At 33.5% G+C, this 21,348-nt stretch overlaps 1 protein-coding gene across 1 annotated transcript in view; it reads right to left on the reverse strand.

The window, feature by feature from the left end:
• Positions 1-1,972: 1,972 nt before the first annotated feature.
• LOC129228337 (uncharacterized) overlaps positions 1,973-21,348 on the reverse strand; it is a 43,918-nt gene continuing 24,542 nt past the window's right edge. Inside the window, exons 7-9 of the mRNA XM_054863016.1 lie at positions 7,994-8,332; positions 6,571-6,771; positions 1,973-2,229 (exon numbers count right to left, since the gene is read on the reverse strand). Coding sequence (XP_054718991.1) covers positions 1,973-2,229; positions 6,571-6,771; positions 7,994-8,332 — 797 coding nt within the window. The remainder of the gene's footprint in view (positions 2,230-6,570; positions 6,772-7,993; positions 8,333-21,348) is intronic.

Consider the following 21,348-nt stretch of genomic DNA (forward strand, 5'->3'; position numbering starts at 1 on the left):
AAACAATCTTTGCCGTGCCTAATCTAGTTTTTGTGTTATGAGTAAAAATATCAAAATACGTTTTAACATTACGAGAGGAATTTTTCAAAACTCGATTCTGAAGTAACGGCTGGATCGAATTAAACAAAACTTTGCATACAAAGTTAAAAAAGGATGCTGATCACAAATATGTGATAAAAAAAGGGGGTTCTCATTGAAAAATTTGAAGTTGATGCTCGTTTTAATATGAAGACGACCCCTTAACAACAATTTTTTAATATAATTTTGTAGAACTTTTTATTCCTGAAACAATGACACCTCTCACGTGTCTGTAGTGTTAATAGTTTTTGAATACGATCGAGTGTTTCGTTTTTTTTTTCTATGACTGTACCATCTCTTGCCCTAAGATTGAGGAGAGGTTCACCTACCATTGTGTACTGGTTATCTCCAAATTTTCAATTTTGCCACTTGCATCCCTTTGCTTCTCACCTTCTCAATTGAGAACATCAGAAGATCAATTAGATAGTTAATTCTGTTATTTTGCTGACTTCCTTTACTTTCAGCTGCATTGATTGAAACGATATTATGATTGTATTTTAACGCTTGTGAAAACCTTCTATTATATTCATACATTTTTATGTTCTCTAAAATGTATCTTTATACGCCTTTGTCGAAAATCTTAATTTTCTATTGAAAAAAAAATGTATTTTTTGGAATATATGAAAGCTGTGAAACATAACGGTAAATTACAAAAATTTGAAAAAACGGAATAATTACTGTTTTTTAAAGTCTAAATTAAATGCTGTTTCTTGCCAGAAAACTGCTGTTTAGCATAAGTTCACATAACTATTTCAATGGAGTAGTTATTCGGTAATACTTAATAAAATTCTAAATTACTGGGCTTATATTTTTTCCTTTTTAGTTTTTCTTTTTTTCACGCAGTTTTTTGTTTTTATTTAATAATTATCTATGACTTTACTGTCATTAACAACTCTGATTTCTTTCCTATGTCTACCAGTTATTTTTATTGCATGAAAATAATACAAACTAAGGAAAACGAACAAATGCCGGGATTTTATTCCTTCTTTCTATTCCGATCGCGAAATTGCAGCAGTAAGTAGTGCGCAGCTCCTGCAATGTTTTGTAGACTTATTAAGAAATAAGGCAGTTATTGGGGGATATTCCCGGTTCTAGCAGACTCGCCCGGGGCTTACGGTAAAATTTGACCGGTTCTAGGAAGATGTTTTTTTTTACCTTTCCGCGATACAAAAGGTGTTTTTCAGTCGAAAATGTCAATTTCTGCTATTTTTTTAGGTTGATTTTGTGATTAACTTTACAACTTTCCGTTATTTTTTCTCAAAACTTTTCATTTACTCATGCAGAGTAATTACAATAGTTACTTATCTTAAAATTTTAATAATACTAAGTAAATCTAAACAGAGATTACTGATCAATGCAGATCTGTGGAGTTGGAGGCAAAGAGTCAAAGTTGGACTGATTTGGGGGTAAAAGAGTTGGTCTCGGGAGTCGATCATTTTTCCTCCATGTCCGTAACTCTGCCAGTGCTTGCGGAATCGAAGTTAGAGTCGGACTGATTTTCGGGGGAAAGAATCAGACTCGGAATCAAAGGGCTCTAAATTTACCGGAGTGGAAGTCACAATCGGCTCCGGTCAATTTTCCTCCGACTCCGCAGCCCTGATGCAAAGTTAATCTTCAAAATGAAAATTTGAAATGTAAGACCATACGCAACGTTTACCAATTTGTGTAGTTTTGATAAACTAGTAAGACGAACGTGTCTGCTTTCACACGTCACTTTTTTGATTTCAGTTTATTTATTTTTGCAGTATCAAGAAGTGACAAAATCTAAATATCTGTAACAGTATCTAGTGGCGCCGTGTTTTGTCATAAAAACCAGTTAATCTTCACTTTTGGTGGCATCACCTGTAGTAATTTAAATATACTAAAAAAACATCATTTCCTTTAAAGCATATTATCAGTAATCCCCTAAAACTTCATTAATTATATCTTGATCACCAATCAAAGATTCTCCCCATCTTTCGCATCTCGGCAAAGAAGTACGTGTCCATTCTTTGTCGTCGGTACAAATAATAGATGAAGGGCCGATCAAGTTCCATCTTCCTTCGCAGCCGAAACTTAACTTGGATTCTTCCTCGTCTCTTTCAACTGTCAGATGAGGATGGTTTGTGAAATCCAACGGTAGACAGCCCCAAAAGAGATTCACTTTAGTGTCTATATGAAAGAAACACATGGAATTAGAAAACATGTAAATTATATTCTTTATTGACGCGTAATGTTTCGTTTTCAAAACTTCATAGATTTTGAACACTTAAGGAAAAAAAATGCTGTTAATAAGCTGGAAACATAAATGTTTTTTTTTTCTTCTAAAAGTAGTGAGCCTCAAAGCACATATTCTGCGGGACACTAAATGGTCGCTGCAAATCATAAAATATTAGAAAAACGCCATGAAGACAGCAACCGATACGATATATTTTAAAAAACATTGTCCAAACAAAAAAAAAAAAAAAAGAAAAACTTGAATCAATAGGGAAATTTTCGATTTTTCAATTTTAATTTTATATGATAGAGTAACATGTATGAACATCATAGGTGACAAAATTTTTGCGATACGATAAGTAGTTTTGTTTAAATTAATTATTAAAGTTCAAGCGTTTGTGACGTCAAATGGCACAGGAAATGACGTCATGCAGTCTTCCGCCGCGGGAGAAGCCGAATGACGTGCAGTTGACTTCGAAGACGAAACGTAAGGCTTACCTCCTCGCATTTAACTCCTCGCGTTTCTGGAACATTAAACCTCTCACACTCTCGGAAATATTCGAATACCATCATTGATGTTTCTTGAGGAAGATTATTAGATTGTGCTTTAACGAATCCGGCCTCCTTAGTGTGTTCAAAAGGATTATTGAATTTCTAAAAAATAAAAATATCAGTGCGCTCAAAATGTCTGTAGCGAAAACAAGGGATCTTCGGCGGAAGGTTGCTCATTAGTGCCCTGTGACGTAAGCTCGTGACATTTCAGAAGAGCGCACTTTTGCGCGTGGATTTTTAAAAATTCATTAAAAATCAATCACCGTGTTTTAAAACTCGGTGATGGTGAATTTTTTAGTTTTGAGGGTCAGTTAACAATATCCAATAGTCAAAATATGAACATTTAATAGGTTGCAACTCCCTATTGAGGAATAAATAAAAAATAGATGCGTGCAAAAATTGAATTGAATTAAATTTATTTATTTTTACACATGACTTCGGTAATACTATTAGAAGCAACGCTTCAGGCATTTTTCTCGAAAACATTGTTAATTTTAACCACATTTTGTTAAAGTAGTATATGAAGACATATGTATAAGCAGTCCTCTATGTAAACTCTTCAGACCTGATGTCCGGTACACCGGACTATAATTTTCAACAGCTGCTAATCATTTAGAATTAATTACATTACTTTTTTTTTTGTGGTTGGTTATTTACACTCACCTTAACATACACTGAAACATCTATTGAAGTTGACTCGATTTAATGAAGTTTTAAATTTGATTAAACTACTAGTTGAACAGAATTAAAACTGTGCTGTAAAATTAACATAGTATGCCACTATCTGAAACAATTTTTCAACAAAAAATGAATCAAAAATACTTGTTCACAACATTTAATGTGAAGCCATTTTGAGGTTCAGTGTTCTAAAAAGAAAAATAGGAAAAACTTCTGTGGGATTTTATCTGTCACCTTATTAATATGCAGTACTTCAACACATAGACATAGAAAACTTACTTGCGATAAACATAAAGTATGTTACAATGGAGTTGCTTCCATCAGTCAAAAGTACTATACTTTTAGTCACTGAAGTTAATAGAATGAGCAAAGTAATAATAATAATATCATGGGGCGAGGAAAATCTTCTACTTTCAAAACGTTTAGTTTTAATTAGTGTTTTAAAATGTCCGATTTATCAAACAAGGCGTGGTCTTTATGACGTCACAAGTGATGTACTTTGGCCCCCATTTCACTGTTTTGTTTTTAAGATATTTTAACAGGTAACTTACACAGCATATAGCACGGCGAGTTTTGTATGATGCAAAGTATCAAAAATTATTGCAAAAGTTTGAGAGAATTCTTTGGAAATCCACGCATGGGATGTGAAGATTGTGGCTTGGGCATGTTTGCCAGATTGAATTTCGTTCTGCTGTAAAAATGCCGCATTTTGAGATGCTTAAAATAAAGAAAAACTATTCCTTATAAGGTCAGTGCTTCCAGAAAAAAATATATATATTAAGTAACAAATTGGACCAGTTAATCAATTACCAGTTTCATGGTTTAAAAAAAAATGTTTTTAAGTAAACGTACCTATTAATAAAGACATTTTAATGACTAAAGTATAAAGAAATGTTGTTATTGCTGTCCTCTATCCCTTCTATTTTAAATCAGAGAAATTCTGTAATCAGAACGAGGTAATAATTTTCAAATTCTTGGTGTCGGACGTAATGTGGTGTCGGACGTAATTAAATTGTTACGTCCGACACCATAAAATAACAAAAAACGATTTATTTGAATTTTGTTCGGATTGCACATTTTCAATAGTAACTGATGTTCTGATTTGCAGGTAAAATGTTTTACAAAATATTCCATTCTATTTTATACAGCACAAACTTTTAGGCAATTTAGTGTCGGACGAAATTTTATCAAAGTGCCTGTATTAAATAAGCTTTTAAAGACAAAAAATATTTTATTTAGCTCTTATTTTTTGTGCTACATTTGTTCTAAAGTGTTGTGGCAGGCATCTGAATCAGTTACAATTTGAAAAAAAGTACAGCAATAGTTTGAAATACCAATTCCAACAAGATATCAAAAAATCCATTATGGCAGCAAGTGGAAAATACCTTTGTTCAAAGGCTTGTAACTCTTACAAACATGAACTTATGCGATAATTTTTATTATTTTCATATAATTCAACTCATAAGCTTCAAAATGATACCTAATTTGTGAGAAAAAAAGGATTTTGAATATTTGGTCATCAGTTTCCCATTTCCGTGGAATTGCCCATCTACAGAATTTGTTACAATATGTATTCACTGCAAATTCCTTTTGTATGGGGGTCAAGCAATAAAGATGGCTTTGATCTTGTCATAAAGATGACAAATGCTTACATAAAATACCAATGAGTATTTATACATTGTAAAAAGTATTCGAAATGTTACTGAGTATTTTCGTGTAACGTTTCGGGATTTCAATGGTTTTTATCCACATCCTGGAAAATCAAGTAGCATGGTTAGAGAGTTTCCTGAATTGCTACAAGTTGCGCGAATGCAGACGTCTCGCTGTTGTAAAAAATATTTTTAGCTCCCAGTTTAAAGATTAACTGAGCATATTTATAAAGTGTATCGACTTCAGTTCGAATACAGCCATCCAGACTGATTATGCTCCCAAGTAGAGCGATTCCACGGACTACGTAGCTTTGCAAGAGTTGTTCAGAGAGGAAAAATTCTTGATACGTACTAAGACTTGCAATTCCGTCTTAGCTTTAGCCATGTTTGCAATAATTTTAACTTCCTTGATAAGTCAGGAAGGTCCCAAGCTATTGTATTATACCTACTTAAGTGGTCTCTAAAGTCCCAGAGATACGACTGGTTTTAATCGGGAAGATTTCTGAATTTATCAGGAGGCTTCCATGACAATTTCAGGAAGGTTACTGAATTTTATAGGAAAACGTTCCTGGTTTTTGCAAGGTATGCTGCTGGCAGAAATTAGACACATCAGCTGCACAATGTTTCCCAGGAACGTTTCTGAATCGTTTTTACAGTGTACTTTTTAAGTTACACTGTAAAAAAAATCCCAAACGTTACTGAGTATTTCCGTGTAACGTGTCTGGATTTCAAAGGTTTTTAACGACTTCCTGGAAAAAGCAAGTTTTCTTGTCAAAAAGTTTTCTGAATTGCTCCAAGTCGCACGAATGCAGACTTATCCATAGTGAGAAAAATATTTTTAGCTCCCAGTTTAAAGATTAACTAAGCGTATTTATAAAGAGTATCGGCTTCAATTCGATTGCGGCCCGTCCAGAATGATATATCGTCCAAAGGGCGCAAATCAGTCTATGAACTACATAGCTTTGCTAGAATTGCGGGAGAGAAAATTCGTGATACTTACTTGTAATTCTGTCTTAGCTTTGGCCATTTTTGTAATACTGCTTTTGGAGCTTTCCTGGAAACGTATGAAAGTGCCAAGCTATTATATTATAGCTACAGAAGTTTACTCTACAGTTCCAAAGACATGACTGGTTCAAAATGGGAATATTTCTGAATATTTCAGGAAGCTTCCAAGATAATTTCAGGGAGGTTACTCAATTTTAGCGGAAAACGTTCCTAGTTTTTGTAAGATATGTTACTAGAAGAAATTGGGCACATCAGCTGCCCATTACTTTCCAGGAACGTTTCTAAATCGTTTTTACAGTGTATAATAATCACTGAACACCGTACAGAACACAGTAGTATTTGTTTTCTAAAGTTGAAATGCAATTTTAAGCTCATTTTGTAATAGCAGAAAAGATAAGTATTACTTTCTTACTTTTAATATGACATTCTTTAGCTGTAGGAGCTTTTCTGGACCATGTCCCATTAGCCAAACACACTGCTCTTATGGTGCGTCCATCCTCACACTTAAATTGTGCTGTGGTACTGATGATTCGATGCTGACCCTCTGGTGTTGGCCTGTAAAATACTGCCTCTTCAATTTCTTCGTCGCTTGATATTGGAGGACATTCGATTTCTGAAAATATTTTTAAATATTTATTTGTGCTGATGCAAGCATTTTTGTTAAAGTATTTTTTTTTCTCAGAAAAAGAAGCCGAAGTTATTTTACATTACAAATTGAAATGCATAATTTCAAATAATTTCTGATTTTACGTCTGTTGATAACAGCTTCTTGTCTATACAACCAACTTTTCTTTCTTGTCTAAACAAAACATATTCAAAACTCAAGAATGGAATACCTTAATGTTTGAAAATAAATGGAAAATAAAACAACGCAAATAGTCACAGAAATTACGGAGAATTGCATGAACGTGTTTCAGGGCTACAAGGATTCAATGTAAAAAAAAGCGAGCTTGTGGATGACATCCGGCATCATCTCGTTTTAAATTGAAAATACGTGATTGACAATTCTTAATTTGTACCCTTACAAGTATTTAAATAAAAGGAATTTTCACTTAAGTTTACACCGGGGAAATATGTTGATTTTTATAAGCACTACCTTAACTGATTTTTTAATATAAGTTAAGCATTTATCAATTAATCTTCGGGAAAGAAAACTTGCAATTTTACGCGCAGATTGCTATACTTGGCGCTGTTCAGTACCAGATTAAATAAAGAACAGCAGCAAATATACGCATACGAAAACGTTCATGTTATAGACGTTAACTTCTTAATCTACATTTAAGACACAAAAAACATTTATTGAAGAAATTTTAGGAACAAAAGTTGTTCGTTATATGTGAGTTTGGACAGAATATACAGAAATATTTGGTGGATGCTTTCAAATAAAAAATAGTCAAATATGTCTTTTAAATAAAAAAAAAAACATATAGTCTTTTAAATAAAAAACATATAGTCTTTTAAGTAAAAAATATATAGTCTTTTAAATAAAATATCCGTATGATTTCTTTTTCATCAGAACAAAAATTGTCTTTCGTTTGTATATGAAAGCTGTTATTTATCGTGTCAGCAGTTAAAAGTAATTTTTTAATAATATGTATTTTAGACGTTTCCTGTTATGTAAATATACTAGGATAACTATCGAATTCTAACATTTCTCTGGTCCGAATTAATATATGACTTTGAGAAGAAAGTTTCTAGAAAGTCTCTTTTTATGCTTGAAGGTTTGATTAAAGGTAATTCAAAGGATCCTTACCTGATTAATGTTACCAGCAAGCCTAAACGCAAGAAAATTTGTTTGAAAAAAAAATCAAAATTTACAGGTCATTTTCACGTACCTTTCACGATGACTGTAATACTGGATTCTTTGCCGTAGGGGGTTTTACAAGTATACAAGCCACTGTCACTTTGCTTCGCTGCGACTATTTTCAGGCTATAATGGAAATTTCCCTCCTTCTGATTCTCTAGTTCTTTGAAAAGTCCTGTCAGAAAGTTGTAGGCAAACCACCTCGGTTGTCCAAATACAGTATTGGGAAAAAGACATTGCAAAGTGAATGTAGTTCCTGGGTACACTATCATCTCACCCAATGGACCAGTTCCCATGAACCCGTAAGGCTTGTCAAGGTTATTTGGATGGATGTGGATTGGAGGAATGAAGTTCTTCAAACTGTGAAGTGCTAGAAAAATAAAATTTTAAATCATTATACTGATATACTGCAAATTTTCCGACACTTATTCAACGAGGACACTATCTGTCCTTTTTTAAAAAGCATTTTGAAGCACGTAAATTGAAACAGCTTTCAAAACACTTTTGAACATAGGCGAGTACTGGGGGCTATAGGGCGGTAACTTACTGAATATACCTTCAATCTTCGAGTTGAACCGAACCATTGATTCGGTCATCCGTCTGGTCAGTGCTAATTCTGTATTAGCTACCAGTTTGTTGGGGACTTTTGGCTTCCTTAAGAGGTTTTCTATCTCCAGCTCAGCCACTTTCCTATGCCGGGCTGCTGAGTGCTAATAAGCACGAAACTGAAGTCCTCGGCTGGAACTGTCTGAGTTGGCGGTGTATTTCATGTATAGACGACTGTTGCACCAAAAAAGTTGGGGGCAAAGGCGGTGTCCCAATAGCTGACCTTCTTTTAATGAACCGAAGTTTAACGTTTGTATTGGTTAAATGGCCTCAAAAAAAAAATTTGGGATGTGACCAGGGCCGCGCCAAGCCTGATCGGCGCTGTCGTGCAAATGTCTTTTGAGCGCCTTTATGCTCTGGCGTTCGGGGAAAATATAGGTAACACCTGGAAAGAGGTTTTGTAAACAAATATATAATGGACAAAAATACGTTTGGGACTTAATTTATTTAAAAAATAACGTGTTAATATTTAATTTCGGAATATGGTGTACGTTTTTACTTGATATTTCGAAAATATTTGGAGTTCAGCAGCTCCTCTGATATGCTAATAATGCATTTTGGAAAAAGAAAAATGTTTGAAACATCAAAGTGCACGCCACTGTGAGTATCTATCTAATCTCTAAGTGATAAATAATTAATAAAAGAGTTATGCCTGGCAAAACATGACAACTGGAGCAGTGGCGCAACTAGAAAATAGTTTTAGAGGGGCACATTAAAAAAATTCTTTTTTAAAATTTTTGAAATTTGTAGTTTTAAAAACGCAGTTTTAGACGGTCTTTGGTGGTGTTATGGAAAAAACGGTACAAGGGGCTCCGTGGAAACTTGTAGAAGTTGAAGCCTTAAAACGCGATTATAGGCCACATTTATTGACGTTAGAATAAAAGATGGAACTCTGGGATTCTACCAGTTTTTTTTTTTTTTTTTTTTGTAAAACAGATAGAAATCAATTTCTCCTTTCCCCTCCAATTTTTTTAAATTGAACTTCCAAAAACGCAATTGTAGATAACTTTGAAGATTTTTAAAGGAAAGGAAATTTTAGAACTCCCGCCTGTCAAATTTTTCAAAATTAAAGCCCTAAAAACGTAAGCAGTACTCTATGATATTAGGAGAAGACGTTCTGAGGATATTTCCCTTAAGTTTTAATAAGTCATGTTTTAAAAACCTAAATTTTAATGATATTAAAGGAAGGCGGTTCGGAGGCCCTTGCCCGAATGTTTTCTGAGATTGAAGTCTTAAAAACGCGATTGTAAGAACATATTTGGTAACATTAGGGCCGGCAATCTTTCGAAATTGAAGCTCCAAAAACGCAATTTCAGGTGATTTTCGAACGCAGAATTTGAGATGCTCCGTAATGCTTTTGGCGGCGGGAGAGGGAGAGAATCGGGGGAGTAGCATTTTTGAAGACAATCTTACTTTCAGACGAACTAGAAAAAAATAAAGATAATAAGGGAAAAAAAAAAACGGAGGTCGGAGTAGATGAACAATTAGCTGTAACTGCTGAAAATTTTTAATTCAGATTTCTTTTTGAAAGAAACTTAAGTTTTTCCCCAACATCATTATTTTTTCTTATCAAAATCACTTTGTTTTCCTAAGAAGCATTGTTTTTTCTCTTCTGAAGAATATTTTTGAAAAACATTCACTCAGCATTCCGGAGGTGCATAAATTATAATACAACATATTCATTGCAAGAACCAAAATGGGAAATAGCAAATTTCTTGATGCTTAACCTTGTGAAATTATATAGACACATCGAAATAGCATTTGCGACTCCAAATATGAAGAAAAATGGTCATGTATGCATAAATTAGTATCATGTGTTTTCAGTGTAAAAAATTGCGCTTTTGAATAGCATATTTAGACACAACAAGGGAATATTTTTCCTTTAAGAAAGGCAGCAAGTGGGATTGCTTGTTTTAATGAGCATTATAATTTCACCATTACTCTTAGATATAATGAAAAGTTCAATTTTATTTTTTTGGTTGGAAGTTTTTTCCACTCATTTGGAGCATTTTTGATTGGTAGAGCTCGGCGCCTTTTTGACTCTGGCGCCGTTGTGCGCCGCACGACCTTGCACATAGGGACGGCGCGGCCCTGGATGTGACCTGAAAAATCGGGATGGAATGCCGCAGCAAACTCAATTCTTTCAATTCAAAGCTTCATTTTACTTTTTATGAAATAACAACTTGATGAAAATATAAAAATCACATTTATTAAATCAGTTTTTTGTTCGTTAAAAACGTACATCGATCAATTTTATCATTTTTTGATCGATGTGAGTTCTGAACGTAGAAAAGTGGAGGGGCAAAGCGACCTTTACTTTTCGAAGTGATGGGGCAGATGCCCTCCGTACGAGCCGCTATGCTTCTGAAATACTTCTCAGAATCAATTGTTTGTTCAGCACGCTTTTTAAAGTTTTGGGAACGCTTACATTTTTTGAACACTGACACAAGTCCCTCTATTAAGAATACTTTGTTGCACACTTTTCGATACACGTTTTTCCGCACTTTTAAAACGGTTCTTACCAGGGAACCACACGAATAGTGTAATAAAAAAATTAAATTAAATAAGTAACAATCGGAAGAACATATTAAGATATAGTGGAACCTCAATAACTCGACGCTCCAGCATGGGAACATGAAAAGATGTCGACTTAAGCAGATGTCAACTTTCTGAGGTTCCATAATTTTAATTCCTAGAGTTTCTGTATCACTTACTTACTAATGCTTAACATTCCCATTGTTAAAATAAATTCCAGTAAATAAATTTTCTTTCCTTTTCGTTTTACTTTTAGGGGAATGTGAGGCAAAGTAAAATGATTAAGGTGACTGAGTTTTTCCAAAATGAACTAATCAGAAATTTGTTTTGAAAATTACAGTACATAAAGAAAGAACACTTTATTTTATAACAAAACTTGCGTTTGAACAGTATTTTAAATTTTTGGCAGAAAATTAGAGTCTTCAAAAAAAAAAAAAAAAAAGGAGGAAAATGTTCATTTTTTTTTTATAGGGCAAAGTGAAAAACAAGATATTTTTCTAGTGAAATATTTTTTATCCGATTATGAAACATATTTTTCATCAAAAGAATTAGTAAATAAAAGTTTGAATAAATAAATGAAAAGATGATGAAACAATAAACGGATAATTAAATGAACAAATTAGTTAATATGTGAATAAAAATAAGTGAGCGGGTAAAAGAATGAACGAGTAAGAAAATCAGTGAATGAATGAATAAATAAGTGAATTACTAAATAAAGGAATGTAAATGAATTAATTTATAAATGAAATCGTAAGTGATTTATATTAAATGATTGAGTGAGTAAATGAAACACACTATTTCACTTTGCTCCATCCATTTTGCTGTTATGTACTTGAATACTTGTACAATTTATTTAAAAAACAAATAAGCTTAATATTAACTCAATTGATACTGCATTGAATATTAGGCGGTCTCAATTAATATTTAAAATGTTAATAACAAGAACTTTATCATTTTATAGTAAAAAAATATATTTTTTTTCCTTACAACAAAATATTACAGTACGAGTATCATTTTTTAAAAATTGCCTGTCAAATCACCTGTTTATCAAAATGCTTTATTCTTCGACGGTAATTTTTTCCTGACTGGAATAGACTGCATATTGTTCTACATAGTTGAAAAATAATACAAGATAAGTGGAGCTAAAAGCAGAGTAAATATTTCACCATTTCACTTTGCCCCATGTTCCCCTACATAACTCACTAATATTATATGAATACCTTATGAGGAAACAATCCACAATTCTTGAAAAGAGATAGTCTTTGTGTCAGTCAGGTCTGTAAAGATTTAAAAAAAAAAAACCTACTCACACTTCTTTGAAAAACATGTCATGATGACTTTTTTCTCTTGGATATATTGATGCTACTCTTTCCTAGCTTTTTAGAATTGCACTAACAGCACAGAGTGTGTTAGCCAATTCCCCTGGGTAAGAGATGAAATTCTCCTGAGAAGCTTTCCAGAAAAGATTGACCAACAAACCGTAGCGTAAAATACTGAGAAAAGGTCAGTATGAGAGAATGTTGGTTGCAAAAAAATTGAACTATTATAGCAATTTGATGTCGAGTTATAGGAGTTACTGCAAATGTGTGTCAAGTTTTCGCCCATTGAAATTAGCTTTGAGCCAAACATAAGAAAAATTATTGTGGAGTTACGGGAGTAGTTGAGTTATACACGTGTCGAGTTACCGAAGTTTCACTGCATATGTTTGGCGCAAGAATTGCTTACTCTCGTACGCCTGTTATCGAGATATCAGGTGCTAAATTCTGCAGAAACTTTAGGAAAAGCCCCAAACTTAAAAGCTTGGTGAGAAGCTTATCACCTAATTTCACCGTATGCAGCCTTCTACAAATCGTGTGAAAAGATGTCTTCCATCAGTCGGCGTAATTTGCTAAATTTGGCGACTTTTCTTTAAACTTCTGCCGAACTGAATTTCGATAACTGGGACACAAGGGCAAATAATTTATGCGTCCAAGAACATGTTTACTATGCTTTTTGGAATGCTTACTAATTAAACTTTTTTCATTGTTACACTATCGTACGGTTTCCTACAGTCGGGGCAAACCTAACCTGGCAGCATTGTGAAGGCCACGCAACTCCCAACATTACGACGCTGACAGGTTAGGTTTGCCGATAATATAACTTGCTTCTTACAGTATTTTTTGCTGTCAATTTTACATCGACACTGACGTGCAATTGTCGAATTTTCGACAAGGTAGGTTTATCTTTTTTTTTTTTTTTTTGGCGATATTCGCATATTGAGGTGACAGCGAAATTTCTATTAGTATCATATTGCGGGGTTATACAGACTAGTAGATAAAAAAAAACTGTTGCAATTATATTTGTATAAAAGGAAGCCAGGATTTCACAAGCATGCCCAAAAATGTGTTACTTATATATTCTCAAATGTATCCTTAATCTCTTTTCAAATGTGTTTTTAAGCTTAAATTGAAAATATATATATCTTAGCGGGACACATTCAGAGTACATTTAAGTAATTTTTCTTCGCAGCAAAGTAGGATTGGTGAGTACTGATGTGAATTTGCAGTAAACGGTACGAATTCAAGTTTATACCCGCAAGTTAAAAGTTAGAGAACATTGATAACGATTGCAGACAATTATGTTACAAGGCATCTGTTTTCACTGTGACAAACTTGGGCTTCTTGGCGCATGCAACAATAGCAGTAAAAACAATAAAACGTAATTTTTTCATCTTTACTCAATGAGCATCCTTATATATTATTTCTGTAGCCTGTTTTTGGTTTCTACGCCAGATTTTCCTCAACTCTTGATCGATTTCTTTGATTTACGCCATATTTCAAAGCTTATGGTGCTGGCTACTGACGAAAAATAGACCCACGGTCTAAAAATTGTTTTTTTTCAGTCGAAAAACCCTGTTTTTCGACTGAACAACAGGGTTTTTCGAAACCCGAAAACCTCATTCTGGTTATCAGAAGAAGGTTTTCGGTTAAACTTATAACTTTAATTTGCGCTATGACCGACAGAGCTGAATAGCTTGATCGGCAGAGCGTTCTCTTCGTAACCAGGAGAATGCGTGTTAGGGCCCACGTCCAGACAATCTGCATCAAAAAAATTAGAAAAATATCGCGCAGTACATGAACAATGAATAACAAATATGAGGGAATACAAGAGGTAGAAACGCTCGTAGCTGATATGAAAACTTGATGCAACGCGGAGCTAAATTGACATTCAGTTGTAAGTTTTTTTTTTAAGCTTTGGCTCCAGGAAGAAAATTACAGCATAATGTAAGCGAAAATATAAGTTTTAAGATTTCAGACTACATTGGAATTGTTTTTTGTTCAGTAAAATATAATAAATCGTATGTTGAAATATAGATTCTTCTAATGAGTTTTTGACTCTTTGTACAAATAAAAAAAATACTACCTCAATTTAAAGGGTAATATATACATTTTTCTTCTTTTTGCAAAAAAACAAATAGCGTATCACATTTTTACGGCATTTGAAAAGCTACGCTTGAAAAAGAACTTAGTTCAAATTATTTTGTATTTTAACCGTGCTGTTAAATGATGAACACGTGCTGCCATCTAAGTCATAACGGTTCAAGCAGCCTGCGATAACAAATTGTAAAAATTTTCAAAAATAAAAACACTTCTCGGCAGGAAAAAAAATTTAAAATTACCTGTTTTTTTTTTTTTTTTTTTTTTTTTTTTTTTTTTTTTTTTTGCGGTAGAGCATTCGGCTATAAACTGTCTGAATTTCGGGCCAGTTCGGGCTGTCCGACATAATAGCAAATTTACATTAATATTACACATTACATGTACTCATAACATACAACAGATAACACACGTAATAAAATAAATGCAGTGGGAATGCTATTTGGTGTTTCGACTCCTTTATGCAGGCTGCAGCTATCATTCAGATAAGTTGACTTCTAATCGAAGGGTGTTCTTCCCTTTTTTTAAAGCTTTGACTCCGTCCAGACCACTGAGCATAATGTAAGCATAAAAAAAAGTATTAGATATACCTCAAGGGAATCCTTTTTGTGCAGAAAAACATTTTCATTGTATGCTGAAATGTAGATTTTTCTAATAGCAGTGTTCGAACTTTTGTATAAATGAAAAAATACTACGCCAAATTAAATTTACGAGTTTCAACCAGTAAATCTTTAATTATTTATTCGAATTCGATATAAAACATTAAAATTATTATCAACTTCATTAGTAAGAAATAATTTTCTTATCCTCCGCTTTCGGCTGAAAAAAAAAAAAACATTTTTTGCCTACGTTTCAAAAATTACACTTAAAAAACGGACTCAGTTCAACTGGTTTTGGTTTTGAATTTTAAGTATTCGATTAAAAGAAAAACAAGTACGGGCTTTTAAGCCGTACAGGTTAAAGAAGCTTGCTATGGGAAATTGTTAAATATTCAAAAATAAAAACGCTCTTTTTTTCAACCGAATTTATTACTTCTCTAGAATGTTTGTTTCAACCGCTACGTGAGATCTTCCTCATTCTTTATTCAAATTCCATGTTTTACGAATAATTTTAAATCGTATCGTGCTGGCTAATGACAAAACATAGACGCATGATCTTATTATATTTTTTTCGGCGAAAAACTTTTTTACTGTGTTTTATTACGCATTCCTTCAATGAATAGCTTTCGAAAAGGAAGGCACAGTTGCTAGGTTTGTTGGAGCGTCGTACTGTTAATCAAAATGGCGTCAGTTCGAATCCGTGACACTAAATATCTCTTTAATGTTTCTTTTTTTTCCGTCAGATGCTCACATGGGCGGACTGTATTTGCCACAACCTGTTTTTTCACATGCAAAATTACAGATTTTTCACGTGTCACTCAGCCACACTTTTAATGATATTTATATTTGCATTGAAAATACGTACAACCAAAAGGGGAGCAATGATCAAATTATCACAACGTTGTATTTAACGAGGTTTTGTTACTGATGTCTTCAAATTACATGCCTTCTCTTGTGCGCTTACTTTTTTCGGTTTTTCTTCATAATATTCTTTCTTTGAAATTTTTAAAGAGCGAAATGCCTTATGAAACGATTCGAAGTACAGTGCGGAGTTCCGCACGGGTCGACTAGTTATATTTAACTGGAGTCCTACGTGAGCTGCATATCGTCGACTGCTCTCAGCCATTAACAGCCCAAGAAAAAACTCCCTTTGGAGTGTTGTCTCATATTTTTGTTTCTGATTAGATTTTCTAAGACCAAAAGCATTTTTGCACCAAAAGTTTGCTAAAATTTCTTGAATGAAAAACTTTAAATATAAATTCTGATCCATATTCAGTTGCAGTTCTAATATAAACTTGATACGAGTTTGAGAAGAATTAACCTAACTAAACTACATAAAACAACTCTTACTTGGAAAACTGTGATAAGTGTCTTCATTCAACGGTTTAAACAATTAATTGCTGAAAATTGTTTTACGCTAATTTCAACATTGTACTCAATGGTTGAAGCTCGAAGTTTTTCTACTTGAATCCCAATTCAAATTTAAAAGGTGGCAAAATGTATTCTTTCACCTATAGTTGACGCTAGTTTTAATTTCGTCCTTCAGAAAGCACCTCAGCTATAGTTATAGGACAAATCCGTGCCTTTTCTACTTGAATCCCAAACCAAATTTAAAAGATGGCAAAATGTATTCTTTCACCTATAGTTGGCGATGGTTTTAATTTCGTCCTTCAGAAAGCACCTCAGCTATAGTTATAGGACAAATCAGTGCCTTTAATATCTGGACGAAGTTTGACGTTTACTTTTATTTAATGTATACAAACGCATTAAAAAATATATATGGTCGTACTACAGTGCAAAAACAGTTCAGAAAATTTCCTGGAAAATAATGGGCGGCTAATGTGCCCAATTTTTGTCAGTAACATATCTTGCAAAAAACAGGAACGTTTTCCGCTAGTTATTATCCTGGAATCTTACTAACGAATTGAGAAACCTTCTTGGGTAAAAGCTAGTTATGGCTGCAGCTCAAAACAAGAACTTACTGCGAAAATTCAGGTAGGTGATACTAAGGCCACCATATAAAAGGATCTGACTTATCCGACATTTTGGTTCCAAAATTAGTTTTTGTAAAAAAAACCTCGTTGCAGAAAACTGGTGCCCAAGCTTTAGCTGAGCTACCTGATTGATGGTTGATTATTTTATTCGGTAAATGAAAAAGATTTAATTAATACAAGTTAGAAATAAATTAGGTGTGGAAATGTCGTTCATTACAGTGAACATTTCCCGATGCATTTTGCTTGAAATTGTCATCTAAGTTATCTTTCTAGATTTACCTTAAGTGACATTTCACTCAACTAATCATCAGTTATTTTACGACATAGAAACCAACGAATATTACAACATATTTATAAATACAAGACACAAGGTTGGATCCAAAACTGCCATGGAACCAAGATGTCGGATAAATCGACCTGTCTCATTCAAGGGATCCTACCCGGGACTGCTCCTAAAGCATCTTTCCACCCATTGCCGAAGCAAAGTCAGAAATGCAAAAACTCGTCAAGCATCTTAGGCTTGCAATTCTTGCAAAGCTATTAAAGCCAAAGGCGTTAATTTTCGTTTTCAAGAATGATGTTGACGACCAGAAGGTGATTGATTGAATAAATACAATTTGTTAATCTTTAAACTGGCAGCTAAAATAATTTTCTTACTAATCAGAAGTTTGCATTTGTGCAATTTGTAGCAAATCAGGAAACGTTTTGGAAAGCATACTGGATTTTAACTGGAAGTTGTGACGAACAGAAAGCGTGGAAACCTGTGAAATCCCGGAGCGTTCCCGAAAGTAATCTGTAACGTTTCGGAATTTTCTTTCAACTTAATAAATGAGAGTTGCACAACAATTCTCACAAAAAATCCTAATTCCAGAGCAAATGAGTCAAAAATTGCAAAGGAAATTGTATACACAAACGAAGAAACTTGTAATTTTTGCAATGAAATTAAGAAAAATAAAAGTTTCCTTTCATTGATGTTTTATTTATTTATTTTATTTATTTATTTTTGTTTTGTTTTATTTTGTATTAACTTTTTTAACTCAAACAGAAAGAAAAAAAGTAGTAAGATAAAACTGCGATTACATACAGTCATTTTAAACATATTTAGAAGTTTTAGCTACCCAGAACTAAGGTTTAAAGCTAATACGGAGCGGAACTGATTCAGTAACATAACTACTTCTTAAGATAACGGTTTATTATTAAGTCCAGCCTTGGTTAAAGTGACATACATGAAAAACAAATAAGTTTAAGTGCACAGAACTTCGACATATCAACTTAACAAAATAAAATGAAAAAACGAAAAAAAAAAAAATGAAAATATTGTTAACGTTTTAGTTAAAATTAAATCAATGTAATTTTAATTTCCCAATCTTTCAGCAAAATTTAATTAGCGCAATTGAGCCAGTCCACGGAAAACTACCATTTTGTCCTACATGCAACGCCTCATATATTTCATTAAAAATAATACTTTCAAATATTAATGAACAAATTTTTTCTGCTTAACAAATTACAAATTTACACCGTAAAAATATTCCGAAACGTTACCGATTATTTCCATGTAACGTTTCATGATTTCAATGGTTTTCCTCCCCCCCCCACTTCCTGAAAAAAATCAAGTATCTTTGTCAAAAAGTTTCCTGGTGTGCTACAAGTTGAACGAATGCAAACTTCTCACTGTAGAGAAAAATATTTTTAGCTCCCAGTTTAAAGATTAACTGAGCGTATTTGTAAAGACTTCTGTTCGATCGCGGTCAGATCAGACTCATTAAAATCTCAAAGGGAGCGAATAAGTCCACCGATCGCCAACCGCGTAGCTTTGCAAGTATTGCGGAAGAGTAAAATTCTGTTTTAGCTTCGGCTCTGTTTCCAGTACTGATTTTAAGAACTTTTTTGATAAATTAGCAAGATGCTAAATTATTTTTTTGTACCTGCTTTACTCTAAAGTTCCAGAGACGCGACTGGCTTTGAACGGGAAGATTTCTGATTTTATCAGAAGGCTTCCGGTATAATTTCGAGAAGGTTATTGATTTTTGCGGAAAACATTCCTGGCTTTTTCAAGATTTGTTACTGGCAGAAATTGGGCGCATCAGCAGCCCATTTTTTCCCCAGGAACGTTTCTAAATCGTTTTTACAAAGTATGTGTGATTTCTTTCGCAAAAAATTTCGTCATTATCCTTTAAAATTATTACTTTTTAATGAAATATATTAACCGTTAAAGTGCGAGATAAAGGGCTGACTTTTTTGTGGAATGGCTTAGTTAAGGTCTAACTAGGTTTAATTTAAATTCAATTAAAATAATTTAAATTTACCAGAACTAAGGCTGATGTTTGAAAATGGTACACATCCCGAATTATATGAGTCTACACACTGCTTTTCGGTGTTATCAAACTGAAGATTTTCTGGACAAGTCATTAGCTTTTGTTGGAACTGCGTGCACTTAAAGAATCGAGAACAGCTTGTAGGATCTTCAAATAGTCCATCCGTACTTGCACATTGGTTAAATTTTTCCAGGTCACCTGATAGCGCTGAAATAAAATCAAAGTGTCAAAAATTTTGTAGTAATTCATCACAAGCAAAATTGAGAAATAATCATTCACGTCAGTTTTGAAAACTTCTACGTCCAACATCGAGACTTCTCCCCCCTCCAGCCCATTACTTCTAAAACCAATAAAGATGGACTCAAATAGTGTTTTTAAGACTTCATTATCGAAATATTTCCTAAGGGAGGTCCCTAGATACCCCAAATCCTAATTTTTGATCACTACATTTTGCTCAATCAATCAACTGCACATAAATAATTTCTCCGCAGCTCTTATCTCACCTTTTATAAATTACCCTTTTTAAGATAAATTTAAACTCAATATATAAACCGGAAGCAATTTCAAGTATCTGCCTTGCCTCGGAAAAGTCTATAATCCCGCCCTGTATATATAACTGATGATGTTAATAAACCATCTCTCTTCAACAGTTGGAAAAGCAGTTATTAGTAGAACTGCATGTCCTGCCTACTAAATCAGTGGAATATCAATGCAAATTAACTTCCAATATGTTCCCTTGTTTGTCCTCCCACTATTTCTTGCCAATCAAAAATAACAAACGTAAATTGTTAGTTATTCATTTCTTTTTTCTTTTACAAAAACGCTTTGGCTTCGTGTCAGTTTAGTTGGGTAAAACAAGCCTGTTGATGGTTACCGAACAAAAGATGAAAGAAATTAGCATGGAGTAAATATTAAGTTAACAAGAAAATTTCCTGTCTATATATGACGGGTGAAAATTGCTTCTACGTTTGAACGAAGCCATTGCCTGTTCGGTGATACTTTGATAGTTAAAATTGTAACCCTAACCCAATGGATTAACCCTAAACTCCAGTAGGCAGCGTTGACTGCGACCACTTTTTCGTTTCTTCATTCCCCTGAAATGACACAGTCTTTTACCAGTAAAACAGTTTAGTGACCGGATCCATTTCAGCCTTGTCACAAAGAAGCCTTTCCCTGCATGTTAAGCATTACCAAAACATATCATCAAATTATCGTGTCATGGCGCGAGTTTCACTGTTGATGACGTCAGCGTTACTCGAACATTTGCAATTATATACATGAGGACTGTTAAAAAAGTTCATATTATACGTAATGGCTAAACTTAAGCAAGCATTTAATTCTGGAAAAGAGTTTTTCAAAACATTTCAAATTTTGGAGATAAAGCTTTTCAATTTATCCAGGTTTTAATCTTTCCTCTATTTAATTGCTTTTACAAAAGCAATTTTTGTCAAAGACTTGTTATTTCATGCATGTATGGTATTTAGAGCAAATTATGTTAGTATAGTCATTTAGTTGTGCCGCGGAAAGAGGACGGATGAACTGAAAACGGAAACAGAGCACTTAATTTTGTCATACTTTGGCTGCATACTTTTACAATTTTTTTCTCAAAATCGTGCAAATAAATGAACATAGTGTTTGAGTCATCTATTTCTACTTACTTATATACATATTATGTTCATAAATAAATAAATTAACTTGTGTTACAGAAAACTGGGTATAAAACTGAGATAAATGAAACGGATGCCTGGAGAAAAATTATTTTCTCAATAGGTGTCACAACTTTCAAAGGTTTGTGAACGCCTGGTATAAATGGTAACAAATTAAAGAGTTTCACGGTTAAATGGTATAGCGTTCTCAATCTTGTCTGTGCAGTGAATTGTAAGAGAGACTTATGCAAGCCCATTCTGTGACTTTGTTTTTAAAT

This window comes from Uloborus diversus, chromosome 8 (genome assembly GCF_026930045.1).
Source record: "Uloborus diversus isolate 005 chromosome 8, Udiv.v.3.1, whole genome shotgun sequence".
Lineage (NCBI taxonomy): Eukaryota > Metazoa > Arthropoda > Arachnida > Araneae > Uloboridae > Uloborus > Uloborus diversus.